General features: G+C 54.8%; 2 protein-coding genes across 17 annotated transcripts in view; one reads left to right on the top strand and one right to left on the bottom strand.

Moving 5' to 3' along the window:
- The window catches only part of OPCML (opioid binding protein/cell adhesion molecule like), a 381075-nt gene extending 376999 nt beyond the window's left edge, over positions 1-4076 (top strand). For 7 of the 10 annotated variants that reach the window (XM_054086968.1, XM_054086970.1, XM_054086969.1 and 4 more), the window contains 5 exons: positions 624-749; positions 1094-1228; positions 1306-1426; positions 1867-2018; positions 2926-4070. In XM_054086968.1, coding sequence (XP_053942943.1) covers positions 624-749; positions 1094-1228; positions 1306-1426; positions 1867-2018; positions 2926-3026 — 635 coding nt within the window. In that variant the 3' untranslated portion in view covers positions 3027-4070. Of the gene's footprint in view, positions 1-623; positions 750-1093; positions 1229-1305; positions 1427-1866; positions 2019-2925 lie in introns of all 10 variants that reach the window. The other 3 variants (XM_054086974.1, XM_054086973.1, XM_054086965.1) reach the window with 2 other exon arrangements.
- Positions 4077-9925: 5849 nt separating this feature from the next.
- LOC104066067 (protein CEPU-1) overlaps positions 9926-19741 on the bottom strand; it is a 418198-nt gene continuing 408382 nt past the window's right edge. For 2 of the 7 annotated variants that reach the window (XM_054086959.1, XM_054086962.1), the window contains exons 6-9: positions 19033-19153; positions 17128-17279; positions 12086-12118; positions 9926-10692 (exon numbers count right to left, since the gene is read on the bottom strand). In XM_054086959.1, coding sequence (XP_053942934.1) covers positions 10592-10692; positions 12086-12118; positions 17128-17279; positions 19033-19153 — 407 coding nt within the window. In that variant the 3' untranslated portion in view covers positions 9926-10591. The remainder of the gene's footprint in view (positions 10693-12085; positions 12119-17127; positions 17280-19032; positions 19154-19741) is intronic. The other 5 variants (XM_054086961.1, XM_054086958.1, XM_054086964.1 and 2 more) reach the window with 5 other exon arrangements.

Genomic DNA, 19741 nt, shown 5'->3' with positions numbered 1-19741 from the left:
TGGGTGCAGAGATTGCCAAGTTATTTATTAGATGGAGTATCTGGGGATAGAGTAATATAAATCACCATGGCCGGTATTGAATGGAGCAGACGCTCAGTAATTTAAACAGCTTTAATAAATATGCTAAAATATGAGCCTTGTCGTGGGCCGTAACGAGAGCCGGTTGTCAGGGTCTTGGCTGTGGTGGAGGAAAGAACCGGTGATTTTGGCCTCTGCCCAGTGCAGGGGACCGGTGAGCAGACCCCTCCGTGCCCCAGCTCTGCACTCAGCTCTGGATACAGAGTCACAACGTGGTTGGGGTTGGAAGGGCCCTCTGGAGCTCACCCAGTCCAACCGCCCCTGCTAAAGCAGGGTCACCTCGAGCAGGTTGCACAGGAACGCGTCCAGGTGAGTTTGAACACCTCCAGAGAAGGGCACTCCACAGCCTCTCCGTGCAGCCTGTTCCAGTGCTCCATCACCCTCGAAGTTCTGGTTTGGAGGTGGAAGGTTGGTGACCAGACTGGGCAACAGGATGGACACCAACGTGCGGTGACGGAGCAAGTCTCGCAGCCAGGGCTTCCCGGTAGCAGGACATGGTGAGCTGCTGTATTGATAGTGATTTTGCTCTTCATTTTGTCTTGCAGTTCCCCCCCAGATCGTCAACATCTCTTCGGACATCACCGTGAATGAGGGCAGCAGTGTGACCCTCATGTGCCTGGCCTTTGGGAGACCGGAGCCCACCGTCACGTGGCGGCACCTCTCTGGGAAAGGTGAGACCACACTTCAAGTTTGATGGATGAACTGTGCAGGTTTGAGGTCTTGCCTGTGTGGGATGGATGGATGGATGGATGGATGGATGGATGGATGGATGGATGTCACCATAGAGGTGGCTGGGGTGGGATGAAGGTGGCCCACAGTTCGCTGGTGAAGGTACTGGCTCTTCGATGTGCTCTGGCTGGGGGGAAGGACGCTTATTATGTGGTGTTCCAAGCTTGATGGGCAAAGGGGCCACCGGCCACCCAGGCGGAGAGCGTCAGGGGAGGGCAGGGGTGAGGGGAGGTCCCAGCATCAGCATCGGTGGGTGATGGTGCCATGCGTTTGGGACATCTCCCAGGGCAGGGCTTTGTCAGTGAGGACGAGTACCTGGAGATCACGGGCATCACACGGGACCAATCCGGGGAGTACGAGTGCAGTGCTGTCAACGACGTGGCTGTCCCAGATGTGCGGAAAGTCAAAGTCACCGTCAACTGTGAGTGCAAGGGTTGGGGGAATTATGGAGGGGTGGGAACGCACGGCCCAGAGTGACGTGGCACGGCGTCTCCACAGACCCACCGTACATCTCGAATGCCAAGAACACGGGCGCCTCGGTGGGCCAGAAGGGCATCCTGCAGTGCGAGGCCTCGGCCGTCCCCGTGGCAGAGTTTCAGTGGTTCAAGGAGGACACCAGGTGAGGGGCTGTGGAGCAGGGGAGACGATGGGGCGTGGCAGGGCGGGGTCGACCACGTTAACCTCAGGGCTGGAGGGTGAGGAGGTGAGGAAGCAGAGGAGCTGGAGGTGACTTGAAGGTCTTATGTAGAGGAAGGCTGGGATCAACTCATTTTGGTGGGTCTGAGGGGGGTCCTTGTGTAATTTCTCCTGGGGACAGTGGCTGTGGCTCATGGGGGTCAACAAGGGCCACGTGGACCAGGGTTATGGATGGTGAGTGCAGCGTGCGTTTGGGTGCTGTGGTGGGGTAATGAGATCTTCTTGGTGGGTTGCAGGGAGTTCAGTGGAAGAACATGTAGGTGTTGGCTTGTGGCAAGAGAGACGGTGACTGGGGACAGGAAGGATATGTGGAGGAGCACTGTCACAGCTCTTTGAGCGCTGTTATCCATGTTTTCCCCACAGGTTAGCGAACGGGCTGGAGGGTGTGCGGATTGAGAGCAAGGGCCGCTTGTCAACGCTGACCTTCTTCAATGTCTCGGAGAAGGACTACGGCAACTACACGTGCGTGGCCACAAACAAGCTGGGCAACACCAACGCCAGCATCATCCTGTATGGTAGGTGTCCTGTTTGTGCGGCGGGGTACAGTGATGGAGAGGTGGGAGCGTCTCCCTTACAAGGACAGGCTGAGAGAATTGGGGTTGTCCAGCCTGGAGAAGAGAAGGCTGTGGGGAGACCTTAGAGCAGCTTCCAGTGCTGAAAGGGGTTCCAGGAAAGCTGGGGAGGGGCTCTGGATCAGGGAGTGCAGTGGTAGGATGAAGGGGAATGGTTTTCAGCTGAAAGAGGGGAGATTGAGATGAGATCTTAGGAAGAAATGTTTTGCTGTGAGGGTAGGGAGGCCCTGGCCCAGGGTGCCCAGAGCAGTGGTGGCTGCCCCATCCCTGGAGGGGTTCCAGGCCAGGTTGGATGGGGCTCGGAGCCCCTGATCCAGTGGGAGATGTCCCTGCCCATGGCAGGGGGTGTGACTGGATGGGCTTTGAGGTCTCTTCCAACCCAAACCATTCTATCATTCTGTGAAGAGAAGGAGGCGGTGGAGGCGGAGGTGAAGGTGAGGCAGGTGGGCAGACTGCCACTGTATGGAATCCTCTTGAGAACAACCTCTGAGCACGGCAGGGCCAGAGTGGTGCTTGGCCAGGTCGTGTTCCTCCTCAAACAAGGACCTTGTTGCTCCTAAATATTTCTCAAGCTCCTTGCCTACCTCCTCAAGACCACCTGGACCCCACACCACCTACACCAGCAGTACTCTTCAAACAATGGAGAACCCCACTGTCTCCACCTGGGAGGGGACTGTAGCACCAGGCTCCAGCACTGCAGGCTGCTCAGTCTGGAGGAGTGCGATGGGGAAGGGGATGGGCTGTGCAAGGACGATGGGGAGGGCTGTTCCTTCCTCTTTGCAACAAAATGAGGGCTTACGCTCACTTCCAGCCCTAATGCCATCTTCCCCTTCTTTTCTGTCTTGCTCAGGGCCCGGAGCAGTGCACGACGGTGGCAACGCAGCGTCCCGGGCAGCCACCGGCCTCGGCCTCTGGGCTGCCCTCCTTGCTCGGCTCCTCCTTGGCTTTTGATAAGGGAGCGGAGGGTCCCGGGAGGCATCACCTCGCCTCTCCCCCGCCGTGGGCTCAGCCCGCCGCGCCGCCCAGGGACTCCTCTGTGTCGGACGGGCGATGCGCCGGAGGACGGGCGGCGTCGTCGAGTGTCCGAGGATGGCCACGTCTCCCATGTGCCGGGACCATTCTCGCCGCCGGTTACGCTGTACAGATCCCACCACGTGCCACCAGACTGTCACCTGCCACCATCACCCCAGGGATGTGGTCCGGCATGGACAAGGCTCCCTGCGGCCGCCTCGTTCCTGATGCGGGGAGCACGGCGCTGCCTGGAGCCATCGCCGGGGATTTCCATTTCATCATCTCGCTAAGCCGCCTATGCCCAAAAAGACCCCAAGGTTGAAGCCCCCTGGCTCTGCCTTCAGCCCTCTCAGTCCTGAATGTCAGTTCTCGCCGCCAAAGCTCCTCCCTAAGTGTTCCGAATGTTGCCGGCCTTTTCCAAAGGGCCACCCAATACAATAAGTTATCCTCCAAGCGTCGTGCACCTCCTCCTGCTTCTCTTTCTCCCAGCTAACATCATACTCCTTTCTCCTCCAAAACTCACTCACCTTCCTGAGGGCATGAAGCTGCTTTCCCAGGAATGTGAGCCCTGAGGATCACTGCCGGCCCTCTTGGAGACTTCCCATCGCCCTGGCTTATTCACCTGTTGCTCCTCCTCACTCCGGACCTGCTGCCTCCTCTAACAGCAGGACTTGCCCTGTGGATCTCGCCCTGATGCGCTGCTTGTCAGGGAGGTTCCTCTGGGCTTGTTTTCCAAGCACTTTACAGCCTGCACATCAAAAGCACAGCGCCAAAAACATTGGGAAGTGGCACTAAACCACACAGCAAGACACCTTTTCTTATGGCTCTAATGTGCACCCATCTGCACATACCTGGAGGGGACGGAATCATGCACTCCCAGCCTCAAGATCTGCACATCAGCTGCTTTGCACCTCCCTGGTCCATCTCCCGGCCTCAAAATCTGCCCATCAGCTGCTCTACACCTCCCTGGTCCATCTCCCGGCCTCAAGATCTGCCCATCAGCTGCTCTGCATCTTCCTGGTCCATCTCCCAGCCTCGAGATCTGCACATCAGCTGCTCTGCATCTTCCTGGTCCATCTCCCAGTGTGGCCTCTCCATTTTGTTTGGCCAAGCATCTCTGCTTCCTCAAAGAACAGAAGAAATGTGAGATCCCCTTCTGAGCTGCCATGTCCACACTCTGCCTTTTCTCACACCCACCGTGTGCCCCTCCCTGAGGTGAGTCTGATGTGTTTCCCTCTGCAGAGACGGCTCAGGCTCTGTCGATTTGCTGCACCGGCACAGTGGGATCAAGGATGATCCTGTGCCCCTAGCTTGCTGCCTGCTCTTCCTCCCTGCTGCAACACGCCTTCAGCAGCCAAATGGATGCACCCAGACTCTGCCCTCTGCTTCCTCCATCCACCCTGGGAGCTGCCACCCACGATGGCCACAGCTGTGTTGTCTCCCTGCATATGGAATTGCACACCCGACAGCATTTGGTGCTGTGATCCCTCTTGCTCGGTACATGGTGGCAGCCCTGACCCTTCCTGATGCTCTGTGGCCACCTGGGAACACTTTGGAGCCACAGTCCAGGGATGGAGCCTCCCATCCTGCTTCTGTAGTCACGTGCAGCCCTGGACCTTGCGACAGGGAGACTCGACTCTACAGCAACGCGTTGAGCAAGCACTCAAAGCATCCCCTTGGCCTGACACAGCCACCCTTCCTTCTCCCTCCAAGACGGGTTAAGAGCAACGGCTGCGCACAAACAGTCTTTCCCATCTTGGCCGCTGCCGAAACCTCCCTGTCCCACTTTCTGTGGCTGTGAGGAACCTGCGGTTGGCAGTTCTTGGCATGCAAGACAGAGCTCCCCTGGCCAGCTCTGAGCCAGAGGCCACCACAAGCCACCGCCCCATCCTCCACGCAGCTTCCCTGCTTGGGACCTGTGCTGAGCAGCACGTGGCGTGAGGCTATCATGAAAGAAATGATAAGCGACAGCTGCCAAATCTCAGTGGATGCTCCTGCCCCACACCCTGGATGGTCAACGTGGACCGTGGCTCATTGGGAGAAAAACCACATGGACCGAGGAAGGGGGTTACCTGATGGGCAGGGATCCAGCACGGGAGCAGGGAGCAGGCAAGTCCATGTCCCACTGGCCTTGTGCTGCTCTGCTTCTCCACTGGCTTCCTGGAAAGGTGGCATCGGCAGCGATCCTGGTCCTACCCCGTGGCCCTGGGCACCTTCATGGAGTGGGGCTGCCACCACCTCCAGCTGGCACGCACATCCTTTGCTGTGTGCCTGCTCTGAAGGTACCCTTAGGGGGCAGGAGATGCCTTGTCCCAAAGCCTTCCCCAGTCCATGCCTCTCCGTGATGACATTCCCACCCCCGTGTCTCCATGCCAGCCCCAAATTTCTATCTCGGAAACACTGAACTCACCTAGACGTGCGGGGCCAGAGGCTGTGGTGTATTGGAGAGTGGAGGTCCCAACAACAAGAAGATGCTGGGAGGCGAGCCGAGACCAGCAGAGCTGGTGGTGGCACCACCCCACCCTCCCCATGCCCACCATTCTTCTCCTCCCTGGGCCAGGTTGGCTCCCCTGTCCTCCTCCACCAGGACGGCGTTCAACTTTCTCGTGCCATGTAACGTGCCATTGTGAGGAACGTGTTGGCTGTCTGAGGCCGGCACCGCCGCAGCTCAGCCGGGTGGCGGAACCCCTTCGTGACCGCTGCTCTCCACGTTGGGATGCTCAGCGGGCAGCCGGGCTCCCGGGGTTGGGGGGAGCACGGCTCCCTGGTCTCTCTCTCTCTCTCGCTGACGGCTGCGACAGCCGGTCTTGAGTTTCCGTCGATCATTGTATTCCAAGGGTGGCTATACTACCTGAGATTTGTGCATGTTACATTGTAGTTGTAACCTTTTCTAATTCGGCAAGAATAAGAGATGGTTGTGATTGTGCAGTGTATCAATAAAGTTTGACGAACTTTGTACCTTCGGGGCTTTGCTTCGCGGACCCCACGCGCCCCAGCGAGGTCTCCCGTGACCTCTGTTGCTCCTGTAGCCTTGCCTGATGCTTTGTTTCAGCCTCTTTTAATTGACCCCTGCGACGGCAGCACTTTGAGCTCCTTGATCGCGGGCAAGCTGCCATTAAGCCCATCCTTCACCCTGTCTCCCACCTCCCCCAGGAACCGACCTTGTGGCTCCACCAATAGGTTCCAGGTCCCACCTGCCTCTGTCACCGGCCGCTGATGAGCACCTACCTGTTGGCAGAGCCCTTGCAGGGTAAGGACCAGCTTCGCTCTCATCGCTCAACCTATGGCTCCGCAGAAATGGTGTGATTGGGGACCTTCTTTAAGTGACTGAGCCATTCTCAGCATCTTCTCTATCTTCTAACAACGCTGGCTCCAAGAACAAAACCCACCCTCGTGCACGGGACCCTCTGCAGACTCCGGGGTTTTAAGCTCCTACTGCAGTCTGATGGCACGTGACATGAAGAAAATGTCTTCATCAAAGGACAAAGACAGGAAGGACTGGGAACAGAAGGAGCCATGACCCTCAGCCTCTCTTTGGCACAGCTACAATCTCACCCCCAAAACTGGGATTCCCCAGGAGATGCCAACCAGGAGAATATATTCCATGAGCTCCCCCAGCACTGGGTTGGCTGCTACCAGACTTTGGTGTCCACACCCTGAGGACCAACTCAGATGTGAGCTAGCAGATGGGTGTTGCCTGGTTGGATGCCTGGTTCTCTCGTTGCTGCATGCCACCAGCGGAGCTTGTGTGGCCACCGAGAGGATAAAAATTCCTTTTTCCCCAAGGTAAATGCCAAGGCTGTTGTCTCTCAGCCATATGTCCCAGGATGAGGGGGCACCTGGGGCGACCACAGGGGAGCAATGGGACAATGCTGGACCCATCAGAGGGTCATCTGCGTTGAGTGATCCCCTTGGCTGAACCAGACCTCCCTTTGCCTTCCCTGAGACATGACTGAAAAGCCTGGTCCCAAGAGTTTATCTCCTGAACCCCACAACAAACTCTTTGCTGCTGACAGCACGTGGCTAAGCAAACAGCTCCATCCCAGCACCTCCCCAAGCTACTCCGTCTTCGCACATGGAGGACATCTCTGCTGTCCCCCTTGAGCGATTCCGAAGGTAAGTGCTTCCCAAAACCCAACAGCCTCCCCAAGACAGAGGTCCAGGAGGAGCCCCACTCTCTCTGGGCTCCCCATCTGACATTGCCTGGTTCTGCTGGGTATTTGGTCATGGACCTACTTCCACAGTAGAGAATGCCTACAGCCACCCAAATGTCCCAGCTCACAGCACCAGCGCCTCCCCTGTGTCATCCCTTTATCCCATCACCAAGTGCCAGGGAAGCAACACAGCTGCTTTCCACCACGAGCCAGGTCACAGGGTGCCCACCGGCTCCCTTCCTGGGTTGAGGTGGAGCATTCCCTTGGCCACTGGCACAACCCAACCTGTGCCTAAGGGCAAGGACCTCACCTGCTACATCCAGAGCGTTCAAGGGCGTACTTTAGGCATGACTTCCATCCCTCCCCACCACTCAGAGACACCAGTACATATGTAAATAATACCGAAATGCATCTGTCATGCAGCCTCTCTCTCTAACTTGCTCTTTGTCCTTCAAACTCTGGCAGTGGGCACTCCTTGATGTCTCACCTACAGGACCAAAAATATCATCATTACAGATGGAGGCAGCCTTGTTACCTCCACATCCATCCTTAGGTGCCAGGTAGGATCCCTCCCATGCTCCCCCCGGAGTATCTGGGCGCTCTTTCTCCTGCCAGACTCGCTCTCCCACAGCCAGCCCAGCTTGGGAGTCTGAAGACCTGCACAAGGACCTCCACTATCTTTTCCCCTGGGAGAAGCAGAGGTACATCTGCTGCCAAAGATAAGACCTGGCTGCAACGCTTTCTCTACAAACCATGGGTTGGCTCCAGCACAACCCCTTGGGCTGGGCTGACCAGGCACCTCCTTCCGTGCCATCCTGTCCCCAAAGTCCCTGTCCCTTACTTGGGATGCACAATGAAACCTTTGAGCATGGCTATTTCCTTGCCTCGTGCCGGTATCACTCAACCCATTGCACAAGGCAAGTCCTGAGCATCCCTTTTGCTCCTTCCGTGTTCTCTGTGCTCATCTCTCAGGTTACACAAACTCATTGGAGGGGCAAGAAGTGAAAAAATAAAGGCTCAACAAAACGAGTCCTGCAATTGCTATCAATCAGCTTCTTATCCTACAAAAATGTGATGGTTGGCTTGAAGGAGCTGCAACCCTGGAGGCCGTGGTCAAGGCTGAGGACCAAATGCACCAAGTAACCTTCTGCACATCAGCAAAACCCAAGACACAAGTCAAACGTGACACATGACCCTCCTGCATGGACAGCAAGTTGCGCCTACACCCAAACGCCAGCTTTGCATACGGGGAGTCGGTGTCCCAATCCCACCTCACCTCGCCATCCCTCTCCTTGCCGTGGGACTTGCTTTGGCTGCTCCACGAGCATCCCCTGCAACGCTGGGCCACCAGGGCTCCGTGGAAAGCTTTTGGAGACCCAAAGAGCTGGGAAGGATCCTGCATGGGGGGGAACAGGGCAGAGCTGTGCCCACTCCCACCTACTCACCAAATCCTTACCTGTGACAGCAGGTCAGGCTCGCTGGTGAGCTCCAAGCGACGTCTCCAACTCTCTCCCATCCCGTTGCCACGTTGCTCCCACCCACCATCCCTCCCCTGTGCAGCCCTCCCCGTTGGCGCAGGGCGGGGGGAAATGGAGCGTTGGGTGGCCCCCGCGGCAATGAGCACCACAACCAGACGGAGCGGCCACATGGAACAATCGTTTTAATGGATAGGCAGAGAGAGCCCCCTCGCCGCCCGCCCGCCCGCGCCCCCCGCGTGCCCCTCGCCATTGGCCGCAGGGAAGGAAAGGTAACCGAAGGAGGAAAACCGACCGCAGGAGAGACCCCCCCATGCCGAAACGTACAGCGTGTCGACTGATTTCTGCGTCTCAGCTGGGAGCCAATCACTTCGCCTTCTTTTCCTTAGTTCTTCTTTGTTTTTATATATATATATATATACACACACACACACGGGCACACACACACACATATACATATATATATATATATATATAAAAATATAAAACTGAGCTATATAGATCTCCCTCTATCCCTCGGTTTGCTTTAATCTGCCGCAAAAGGACCGGGGCCACGCGGCTAAAGGTGATGGAGAGGGGCCCCGGTCCCCCGTGGGCCTTTCTCACCGGCGACCCGAGGGCGGAAAGGTGAGGGGATTCGGGGACGCATGGACCGAGACGCTCGCCTCGTCTCGTTGATACACACCTAACTCCATATACAGCATGCAGTAATGGCAGCGGAAGGACCCTGCTGGGAACCGTGGCTAGAACGCTAACAAAAAGAAATTATATATATATATATGTATATTTATATATACTGTATATATATATCCCATAAAAAGATTCAACGTCTCCCTCCGCCTCGACGCACGGCAAGCGTCGCCCGTGCCCTCGGCAGGAACTGTTCAGACGACCGCTTTTTTGGGCCGCTTTCGGGGAGTTTTGCCGCAGGACTCCTTCTCCTCCTCTGTGTCAATTCATCTTCTTGGTCGGTCGCCTCCTCGGGTTTGTGGCACTCGGCAAACCAACTTCTTCTCTCCGCTTGCTCCCCTTCTCCTTTCCAGCTTTTTATTTTTTTTTCTTTATTTTTTTTCCTCCTCTTTTTTTTTTTTTTTTTTGTTTTTTTTTTTGCATTTCTGTTTTTTAGGAACTAAGAGTTCTAGGCTCGTATCAGAAAATATAATTAATAAAATTAACCATGACTCAGAATCCCTTATCATTCACGATGTCCGCGGGTGGTACGATGAACGCGTGTGGCTCGACGCCGGGCTCCTTCCTCCCTTTCCGTTGGTGGCGGGGTGGTAGCTGTTGAAGATCTATATACCTATACACATATATATATATATGTATACATGGAGATATATATATATATATATATATTCTGGAACACAAATGGCAGCACAGTCCATGAGAAGACGGGGAAATCTCAGCAAAGAAGAAAACCGGTGCATCCAGACAGAGGGGTCCCCGTGGGAGGGAGCGGGTGGGCAGGGGCGGCGAAGGGGATGGGGTTGGGAAAGTGCCGTGATGTCCCCATCCATCCTCCGCGCTGGCCCGTGGCAGAGAACGGCGAAACCGGGGAGGGGAAAAAGGGTGAGAGCCAAAAGAAAACAATAAGGGGAAAAGAAAAAGACTCAGTCGCATTGCATCTTCAGCAGGAAGCCTTGGATTTGTTTTTGTTTTGTTTTCCTCTTTCCTTTCCAAATTCCCATTTTTTTTTTGCGTGTTTTTCCTCTCTCCCCCTTCCCCAGGTGGCCTGGCCGGATACTCTCTCAATTCATATGATTATTATCGGAAACGGTGAACACTTCTTCTTCTTCTCCTTCTTCCTCTCCTTTCTGCTTGCGCTCGCTGGCCGTGGTCATCGCCGCCGCTACTCCGCGGGCCGGCTCTGGGGTCAAAACTGGCGGGCGAGCTGGGCGAGCGGGAGGGCCAGCAGCCACGCGCAGCTGCCTCGCCGCCACGCGCCGTTGTTCCCGTCGTGCACCGCGCCGGGACCTGTGGGAAGGAACAGATACACCTGCATGGTTAACAAAGCCAACAAAACCCATGAAACACAACATCAAGAACAATAAACCCACACAATTTGGGGCCCTGGTGCTCTTGCACAAGGTTGGTGCCCCACATGAGAGCTCCTCTGGCATCACCATCCACCACCCATCGCCATCAGCCACCCCCATCCTCACTGAACTTGGTCTTTGGACACAGCCCTCTCATGGTCCTACTCCAGCCCGGAGTCCCCGTCCCAAGCCCATCCCCATCAACCAACCTCTTCCAACATCCTTTGCCCCTCCTCCAAAATTTGTCCAAGTTTCCACTACTGAGATGATAGTTTTTACCCAACACTATCCATACTACCTGCACCATCTCAAGAAGAACAAGATGGGATGAGAAAGGTTGTCAAGAAGAGCCAAGCTCGTCCATGCCAAGAAAAGTTCCCTTTGGGGACCATGGGGGGTGAGGAACACACAGCTCTCCATGGGAAAGGATGTGGAGGGTACCTGATCCAATGCCTTTCAACAAAACACCTGCAATAATTGGCCAAGGGGAAAGCTAGACTAGGAAAAGTCCTCAGGAATGCACCCTGGGGAAAGACCTCAGGAAGGCATCCAAAGTGGTTGCCCACAAATCTTATATAACTGCGCTTTCAGAACCCCAGAACACATTCCCTCACTTCAAAGCCTGACCCTGACCCATCAACCACTTCTTCTCCTGCTGACAAAATGCTTCCAACACACTCGCAGACACCTCACACACAACATTTCCTGCTCAGCTCCAAATCCTAGCATGGCCAAGAAGCCATGCGCAAGGATGGATCTGGAGGCGTGATTGGCTCTATAGCCCTCTGGACATCTACAAGACATCCCAAGGGATGCATCACAAATGAAGGCACCTGGCTCTGAAGCCCCAAAATCAAGATGACAACAAGCCAGCTGGCCATGAGTAATGCCTGGAAGAGAGTCAGATGCCTCTCCATCTCTACCACATCCCGAGAAAAGGTAGTAGATACATCCTAGAGGAGGAAGGATTGAACACAAGACCCACTTCATCAGCAACACGGGAAAAGCAGAGCACAGAATCAGCTCTGCTTTTGCAGCGGCGGTAGAGAAGGAGCACGGGAGCAGGGGACTGCGACATGGGGACAGGGCATGCAGAGGACACGGACCACCAGCAGACGGGCACAATAGGCTGGCAGGGAGGAGGCAGGACAGGAGGGCAGCTAGACAACAGCGAGAGAGTCCTAATCCATTGCTATTCCAGCAGGAGCAGTGGGGTGGGAGGTCGAGGTGGTGGGTGCCGAGGCTCCCGTTTGGGGCAGGAGCTGGTGGGGCCCATGGGAAAGTGGAGCAGGGGGGAAGCACTGGCATTGCAGGGGCCCCGAATTACTGACCTTTCCAGGGTGTCAGAGCAGTAGTTGTCTCTTCTAAAAATTAAAGAACAAGTGAAAGTTAAGGCAAAAGAGCAATGGAAAACGCAGGCTTAAGATGCTTCACTCAGCCTGCCCTCGACCCGGGGCCAGGGAAAACAAGTGATGGGGTAGCAAATGGGATGCTGCTGCCCAAATCGCACCCCGCTCCTCTGGGGCCATTGTCCCCCTGTCCAGGAAGACTGTGGCATGAGCTGAGAAGAGCCATGTGCAGAACCCCAAACCTGGGTGGGACCTGGTAAAGTCCATGGTTGCACCTTGACCAAAAAGCAAAGCACAGGAGCTGGGATTGGAGGGAATCTGGGGGTTCATGTCTTCTCCATGCTTCTCCTGTTGCCTTCTGGCACAGGTTCTGCCACATCCCAAGTGGGTTGGATTCCTGCAACATCCCAAGTGGGTTGGATCCCTGCAACATCCCAAGTGGGTTTGTCTCCTGCAACATCCCAAATGGGTTGGATCCTTGTAACATCCCAAGTGGGTTGGATCCCTGCCACATCCCAAGTGGGTTGTATCCCTGCCACATCCCAAGTGGGTTGGATCCCTGCAACATCCCCAAGTGGGTTGGATCCCTGCCACATCCCAAGTGGGTTGGATCCCTGCAACATCCCAAGAGGGTTGGATCCCTGCCACATCCCAAGAGGGTTGGATTCCTGCAACATCCCAAGTGGGTTGGATCCCTGCAGCATCCCAAATGGGTTGGATCCCTGCAGCATCCCAAGTGGGTTTGTCTCCTGCCACATCCCAAGTGGGTTGGATCCCTGCAACATCCCAAGTGGGTTGGATCCCTGCAACATCCCAAATGGGTTGGATCCCTGCCACATCCCAAGTGGGTTGGATCCCTGCAACATCCCAAGTGGGTTGGATCCCTGCCACATCCCAAGAGGGTTGGATCCCTGCCACATCCCAAGAGGGTTGGATTCCTGCAATATCCCCAATGGGTTGGATCCCTGCCACATCCCAAGTGGGTTGGATCCCTGCAGCATCCCAAATGGGTTGGATCCCTGCAACATCCCAAGTGGGTTGGATCCCTGCCACATCCCAAGTGGGTTGGATCCCTGCAACATCCCAAGCGGGTTGGATCCCTGCCACATCCCAAGTGGGTTGGATTCCTGCAACATCCCAAGTGAGTCTATCACCCGACAACAGCCTCCAGGACACAACGCAAACCGCACAACAGATTGAGAACTTGGAGGGCTTTTCTTTTCCTCATCTCAAGCAAACGATGTGGTTCTACTGAGCACTCCATCACATCACAGACAGCACCAAATGAGCTGCTGAATGAGGCAGCAGGACTGTAATAACAAGTGCTACGTGTTAAATAAAGCACCAGTTGACCTCCCTGAAAAATTAGATTAAAGAAAGGATTAAAAGATCTATGCTACATTAGCCTCTGTCACACGGCCCTGGAAAGGCTCACGTCACGGTACCCGCAGGGATTGAACCTGCGTTTGGGGGAGGCAGGGGAACTCCGAAACTCACTCAGCTTTAGGAAAAAGGGGATACTCGCAAAATTGTCCCCCAAAATCTTATAGATGAAGTCATTTCTCCTGCCACAGGTAGCGCAGTCATCACATCCAACTTCCTTCTTATCTTCCATTACGATAAATAAAGACACATTAATTGCTGGACCACAGGCATCGGTTGCTTAGGGACCAGAGAGCTCAGCCCTCTGACGCTTGATAACAGCACATGAAGCCACTTTCCTTGCTGCTAACTGGAGGGGGTGTTCTTGGCAGTGCCAGAGAGCCCCGCGTGAGGAGACCTTCACGTGTCACGGTCCCCTCGGGTCCACAGTGGGTTAAGGGTGGCCTGGGGAACCTTCACCCCCTACGGAGACTCAATTAATAAAGACTGAAAGGATCATTAAATCAATGTGGCTTTCTGAAAATGATGGGTGGTCAAAATAATCCAGTTCCATTCCCCGGTGGGAGTCACAACCAGACTGACAAAGCTAAAAGGGATCATAAAAATAGGCTTAGATTTTGCGGGGCACTGCATCTCGCCCAACGCTGCTGTCACGGCACAAGCCATAGAAAATACCACTCATGGGTTAAAAACCAAATAGCTGACAGGTCTCACAAAGCCATCAGCACAAAGAAGCATCTTTACTCCTGGGGGGGCTTTTCAGCCAAGCTGCACCTGCACACTATGTGAGATTTTAACTCCATAAAGCCATAGGAAGCCTAAAACATCGAGGCTAAGGACCTACACGTAGACCAGGCTGTGCTGACTGCTTGGTACGGCTGTTCTGGTCCACCAAGGGTGAACCCCGGCTGGGGTGGCTCTGTGGTTCCAGAGAATCATAGAACTATTTGGGTTGGAAGGGACCTTAAAGCCCATCTAGTTCCTGCCATGGGCAAGGACACCTCCCACTGGATGAGGATGCTCCAAACCCCATCCAACCTGGCCTTGAACCCCTCCAGGGATGGGGCAGCCACCGCTGCTCTGGGCAACCTGGGCCAGGGCCTCCCCATCGTGAGGAATTTCTTCCTGATGTCTAATCTAAATCTTCCCCTTCCAATTTAAAGCCGTTCCCCCTTGTCCTATCACTACATGCCCTTGTAAAAAGTCCCTCCCCAGCCTTCCTGTAGGTCCCATTTAGGGGGACCACTCTAAGGTTTCCCCAGTCTTCTCAGGCTGAACAACGCCAACTCTCTCAGCTTGCCCTCACAGCAGAGGTGCTCCAGCCCTGGGATCATCTTGGTAGTCTCCTCTGGACCCCTTCCAACAGAGGTGTCCATCTCCCTGAAAAAGGTATTATTGGAGTCACCAATAACCGGGAGTCCTGGAAGGGAAGAGAGCTGAGATAGTTCCTAGGCAACGCTAATGACTGCTTAACAGGCAGGTAAAGACTCTAATGTTCATCACTTACAGCACAGACTTTTGGGGAAACAAATGGTCCTTAAGCTCATTAACACCCAAGGTTAGTTCTACAGGGAGCAGTGGTCATGGAGCTGAGCATCCAAGAAGGGATGAACTCTGCTGAAGCTCAGGGGAACCCAGTGCTGATGCCAACAGGAGTAGGCTGGCATCCTCTGCTCTCTCCAGACAAACGTGTCCCTGGCCTGAGCTCCCACATCCATCCCCTTCCCGAGGATGGGGAGAAGGAGACATCACTTCGCAGGTTCTCAACACTTTGCTGGACGAGGTGCTAACCAACCTGACGCTATCTCGGTGAGCTTGGGGACAGGAAAGCTTTTCTACCCCTCTGGCCATGCGATGACAAGAGGCAAGGAGAAGACAAGGCAGAACAGCCAAGGACGCAGCGTTTCATGGCACAGAGCCCTGCAACTCGCCCGGTGCACGCTGCTCACTTATTCCTTAACCAGGGAAGAAAACGATGGAAGAGAAAAATGACAAACCAACACATTAATTATGACTTTGCACAAACACCAGCACGGGTGATGCCCAGCACGATGGATGATGGCAGCTGGTTGCCCACACATCACCGCCACTCCCATGGAGAACAAAACTATCCAACGGGTAAAAAAGGCTGTGCTGCTTCAGGGGGTTGAGAGGGACACAACACCTTGCATGGCCATTAGAAAAGGGTGATGATCACCACACAAACGCCTACCAAGCCCCCATCAAGCTGAGAACTGCATCCACTCACACTGAACCAGAAAAGCTGCCCACACATATAATGGTGACAAAAGGAAGACACAAGACGGGCATTGCCTTCTGCAAAGATACGCAGGAGGACTGCGGCAAAGAGGGCGGATTTCCAGGGATGCCCTTCCTCCTACCCCACAATTCTTCCTTCCTTTTTCTTGCTTTCCACTTCTCGCAACAATCACACGCCTACAAGCTGGCCAAGCCCTCGTGTTTGGACCCACTGGGACCCTGCTGTGCTCCAGCCCCATCTCTACCGCGGAAGAGGGGGTCTCTTGCACGGTCTCTGTGGGTTTAATTAAATCCTTTATAAATACTAGGAAAGGGTTTGTAATACCAGGAGGGCTCGAGGCTGTAGGAAGTCGGTGCCTTCCATCAAACTCTCTTAGCAGTGATTAATTCCAACCTCTGCACCACTCCACGGTTTGCTTATCACAGGCCGGTGTTAATGTCACCCATGGTCACTGCTTGCCACAGGCTGGGACTGCTGGGGGGAGGATGGGCGAGGACAACGTTGGAGTGATGTCAGGAGAAGACTGAAGTCCCCAAGTCCTGCTTCTCCTGTGTGGTTCAGGAGTGAGGACTGCCCACCCCATATCCCTGGCAGGGAAATAGCCCCACGGCAGTGGCCAGGGATGAAGTCTGCCATCCATCTCTGGCTCTCAGTGGCCGTGAGAGGGATCTGAGGAGCACAGCTCCCTGCTCCGGTTCTGCCACTGCCTGAAGGGCTTGATAAGCACCTCAAGCAATTACAGCCCTTCCCAGCCATAAGCGATGTCAGATGGATGCATCCCTCTCATCACAGCCCCAGCATCCAGAGAAAACAGCCCTTAGATGAGGGTCCGCTTCTACTCCCCACCCTCTGCACTTCCCCATCTCCCTCTGGCACCATCACTAAGACTGTATTTCCTTGGCAGGAGCAGAAAAAGTGACCTGGAAGGTGGCAAAGCCACGCGGGCTCTTTATTCTCAGGCAGGCATGGATGGACCACACGGCAGCCTACGGTGTGGGGTCCAGCAGGTTTGCCACGACGACCCTGAGCGCCCTCCCACCAATCAACACAGCAGGATGTCTTAAAACTGAGACTCTCCTAGGTATTCATCAGAGTCAGACGATGGAAACCTGCAGCGAAGTCCTAACAGTGGACCCTGAACATGGTGTCAAACACCTCAGAGCAGTGGCAGACATAGGGTAGGCTGAGTCAGGAGGTAGGCTTGGAGGCTGTCACACTTCACCTGGGCTTGCCACAGCCTCCAAACCACATGCTGGAGCAGGAAGGGCCATCAGCAAATGCACATTGACCCCAAAAGACAAGGGAGACCCTTCCCATGTCTCATACATCAGCAGTCTCACCAATAAGCCATGCCCTGGCCGGCTCTCTTGGTGCTACTCACCGTAGAGGATCATGCTGGCATTGGTGTTTCCTAGCTGGTTGGAGGCTACGCAGGTGTAGTTGCCGTAGTCCTGCTCAGAGACATTGAAGAAAGTCAGTCTGGAGAAGAAGGCTTTGTTCTCCACTTTCAGTCCTTTCTGTCCTTCAGCCAGCCTGGGAGAAAGGCAGAAAGAGAGAGGGTCATGGGGATGGCGTTAGGAGAAGTACCCGCTATTTTCCATGACCTGCTATCCCCTGGTCCTGCCTGAGAGCAGGGACATTGCGCTTCAGGGAAAGACCAAGCACAAAGAGGGAGAAGGAAAGGTATTGGAGAGATCTGGGAGACGGATGCTGCTCTGCAGGGCCTTGTCCACTAGCTGCCAGCCCACCCCATCCCCATGACGTCTACAGGCATCCTCACAGATGCAGGGGATGGCTGTGGATCTTGCCAAATGCCACGCAGAGGGAAGGATGCTCACACGCCCAGCGATGGTACCTAGGAAAGGCTTCTTCCCACCCAGCTTCTAGCTCAGGTCAGCCTCAAGGGCTCCTCAGTCCTCCTGGCTCTGTAGGACACCTTCTCACACTCTTCCCTGCCCATCGGCTCCCTGCATACCCCTGGCCTTGCAGGCAGAGGAGGAGACGGGGCTGGCATCGCTCACAGGCAGCACATGCTGCATCACCCCCCGTTGCTGGACCCAAACGCCAGCACCGCGCTGGGCTCTGCGCCGCGCACCGCGAGGCCCTTGCTCAGCCGGCACGATTATTGAAGCATTAACCAAGTCCATTCACTTCCCTGAACTGGTGTCCCGCTCCCGTTTGCTCCTGCAGCTCTTCTACTTGCTAATTCCTCCTGGGAGGTGCTGGATCCCCATTCTCACCCCTGCCCTGCTCCACCTGCCAATCCGGGTGGGCTGAGCTCGCTCCTTCCATCGCTTCACAGGCCCTGTGATCTGACCTACTTCTGCACGAAGCCTTTCATCAGCCGTGCAAACATCCGCTGCTTTGTACGCTCCGCCTGCTCCTTTCCTCCCCAAAGAACCCAAGCAATGGCCTTAACCTCCCTTCTAGCTTCTGTATGGCTTTGGCGAGAAGGTGCCTCAAATTTGACCTGCATCGTTCATCCTGTGTTTGGATGCACCACTCTCTGGGTTTCCAGTGGAGAAGCAAACTAAAAAGGGTTAAAAAAAATTTAATAGGGGTCAGAGAGAGGCATTTGCACAGAGGTGGGACCCTACCCCATCCTCCCTGTGAGCCACAACCTTGGGCTGCTGCTCTGGCAAGACAAAAGCCACCAGTTGACCTAAAAGGGCAACTTTCACCCCAGCACTGGGTGGGCCATTTGTGCGGCATAGCAAACCCTGTTTCTTGACTGACACTACATTTCTGCCTTTCTAAGAGCAAGATGCTGCCTTCTGGCCAAAGCGTTTAAAAAGATGACTGGGATTTCATCCGCTCCTGAGTACTTGGATCTGCACTGCCAATATTGCTCTGGGCCACGATGCTTCACCCAAACGGGTATTTACCACGAGATCATAAAAAGGAGGCAGAAGTAGTAGTGATCCTACCCATTCTGCCCACACCAAACCCCATCTGGCTGAAAGAGGCTCCTGCAAAATTCCTTCCCCACCAAAAATGCCCCTCATTGATTTTCCACCACGCAGACAGCGCTGAGTTAAATATAAAGCCCTTTAAAAGGTTTTAAAGCTTTTAAAAGATACCGAGAGCAGCGTTACCTGCCGACATGGCCAGATTAGCCCTGGACAAGCACAGCATGCTGCTGTCAGAGAGGATGTGTCTCGGTATCCAAACCCAGTGTGCGTTATCAGGGATGCTACTGCAGCCCCGTTGCCGAAGCTGCTGGCACTCAGCACGGCTCGCGAGGGATCAGAGCGTGCCCTCCTGGTTTGGTCCCATGGGCTCTTACCGCTTGTCGTCTTTGTACCACTGGAAGTCGGCAGAGGGGACGGCGGAGGCTTCACACAACAGGATGCCCTTCTGCCCCACCGGCACTCCCGTGCTCTTCGCGTCCGAGATGTACGGCGGGTCTGCGGGGAAGATAGGAAATCCAGGGTCAATACCCAGTAGACTTGGGGCATTCCATCCCCTTCCCTTGCTCCTCAAGCTCCCTTTTCTTTGTCTGCACTTAGGAAGGAGCCAAAATCAACTCTCAGCCCATTCCCAGCTCCTGCCACTCCGGTGCTGCTGTCCAAGGGGTTTTAGGCTTGGGCTCCTCTGGTTCTACCAAAAACTGGGGGTCCCCATCTCTTGGACACCACGTGTACCTCTGTGCTAACCTCAAGCAGCTGAAAGGGTTGGCAAAGAGGGGTTTAGGGGGGTCTTCACCTCTGTCTGAGCAAAGAATATGTTGTTTTCTTCCTTCCTTTCTTTCTCATTTTTTTTTTTCTAAAGGAAAAAAATCCTATTTACTGCTCACTTCTCTCCTCTCCCTGGAGGTTATCAGCACAGCATCTCACCATGGGCGGAAAACCCAAGTTGCTGGAGACAGCTGAGGAGGAGGTGGTGGAAAAAAATGGAACTCGAAAAGAAGGGGAAAAAAGGGCAAAACACCACCTGCTCAGCAAACTGCCACTGCCTGTCTCAGCTCTGACGCCCACAAAATGGATCCACTCCAC

Source organism: Cuculus canorus, chromosome 23 (assembly GCF_017976375.1).
Source record: "Cuculus canorus isolate bCucCan1 chromosome 23, bCucCan1.pri, whole genome shotgun sequence".
In the NCBI taxonomy this organism is placed as follows: Eukaryota; Metazoa; Chordata; class Aves; order Cuculiformes; family Cuculidae; genus Cuculus; species Cuculus canorus.
The sequence above is the reverse complement of the archived record's forward strand: the minus strand, read 5'-3'. Positions and strand labels throughout refer to the sequence as shown.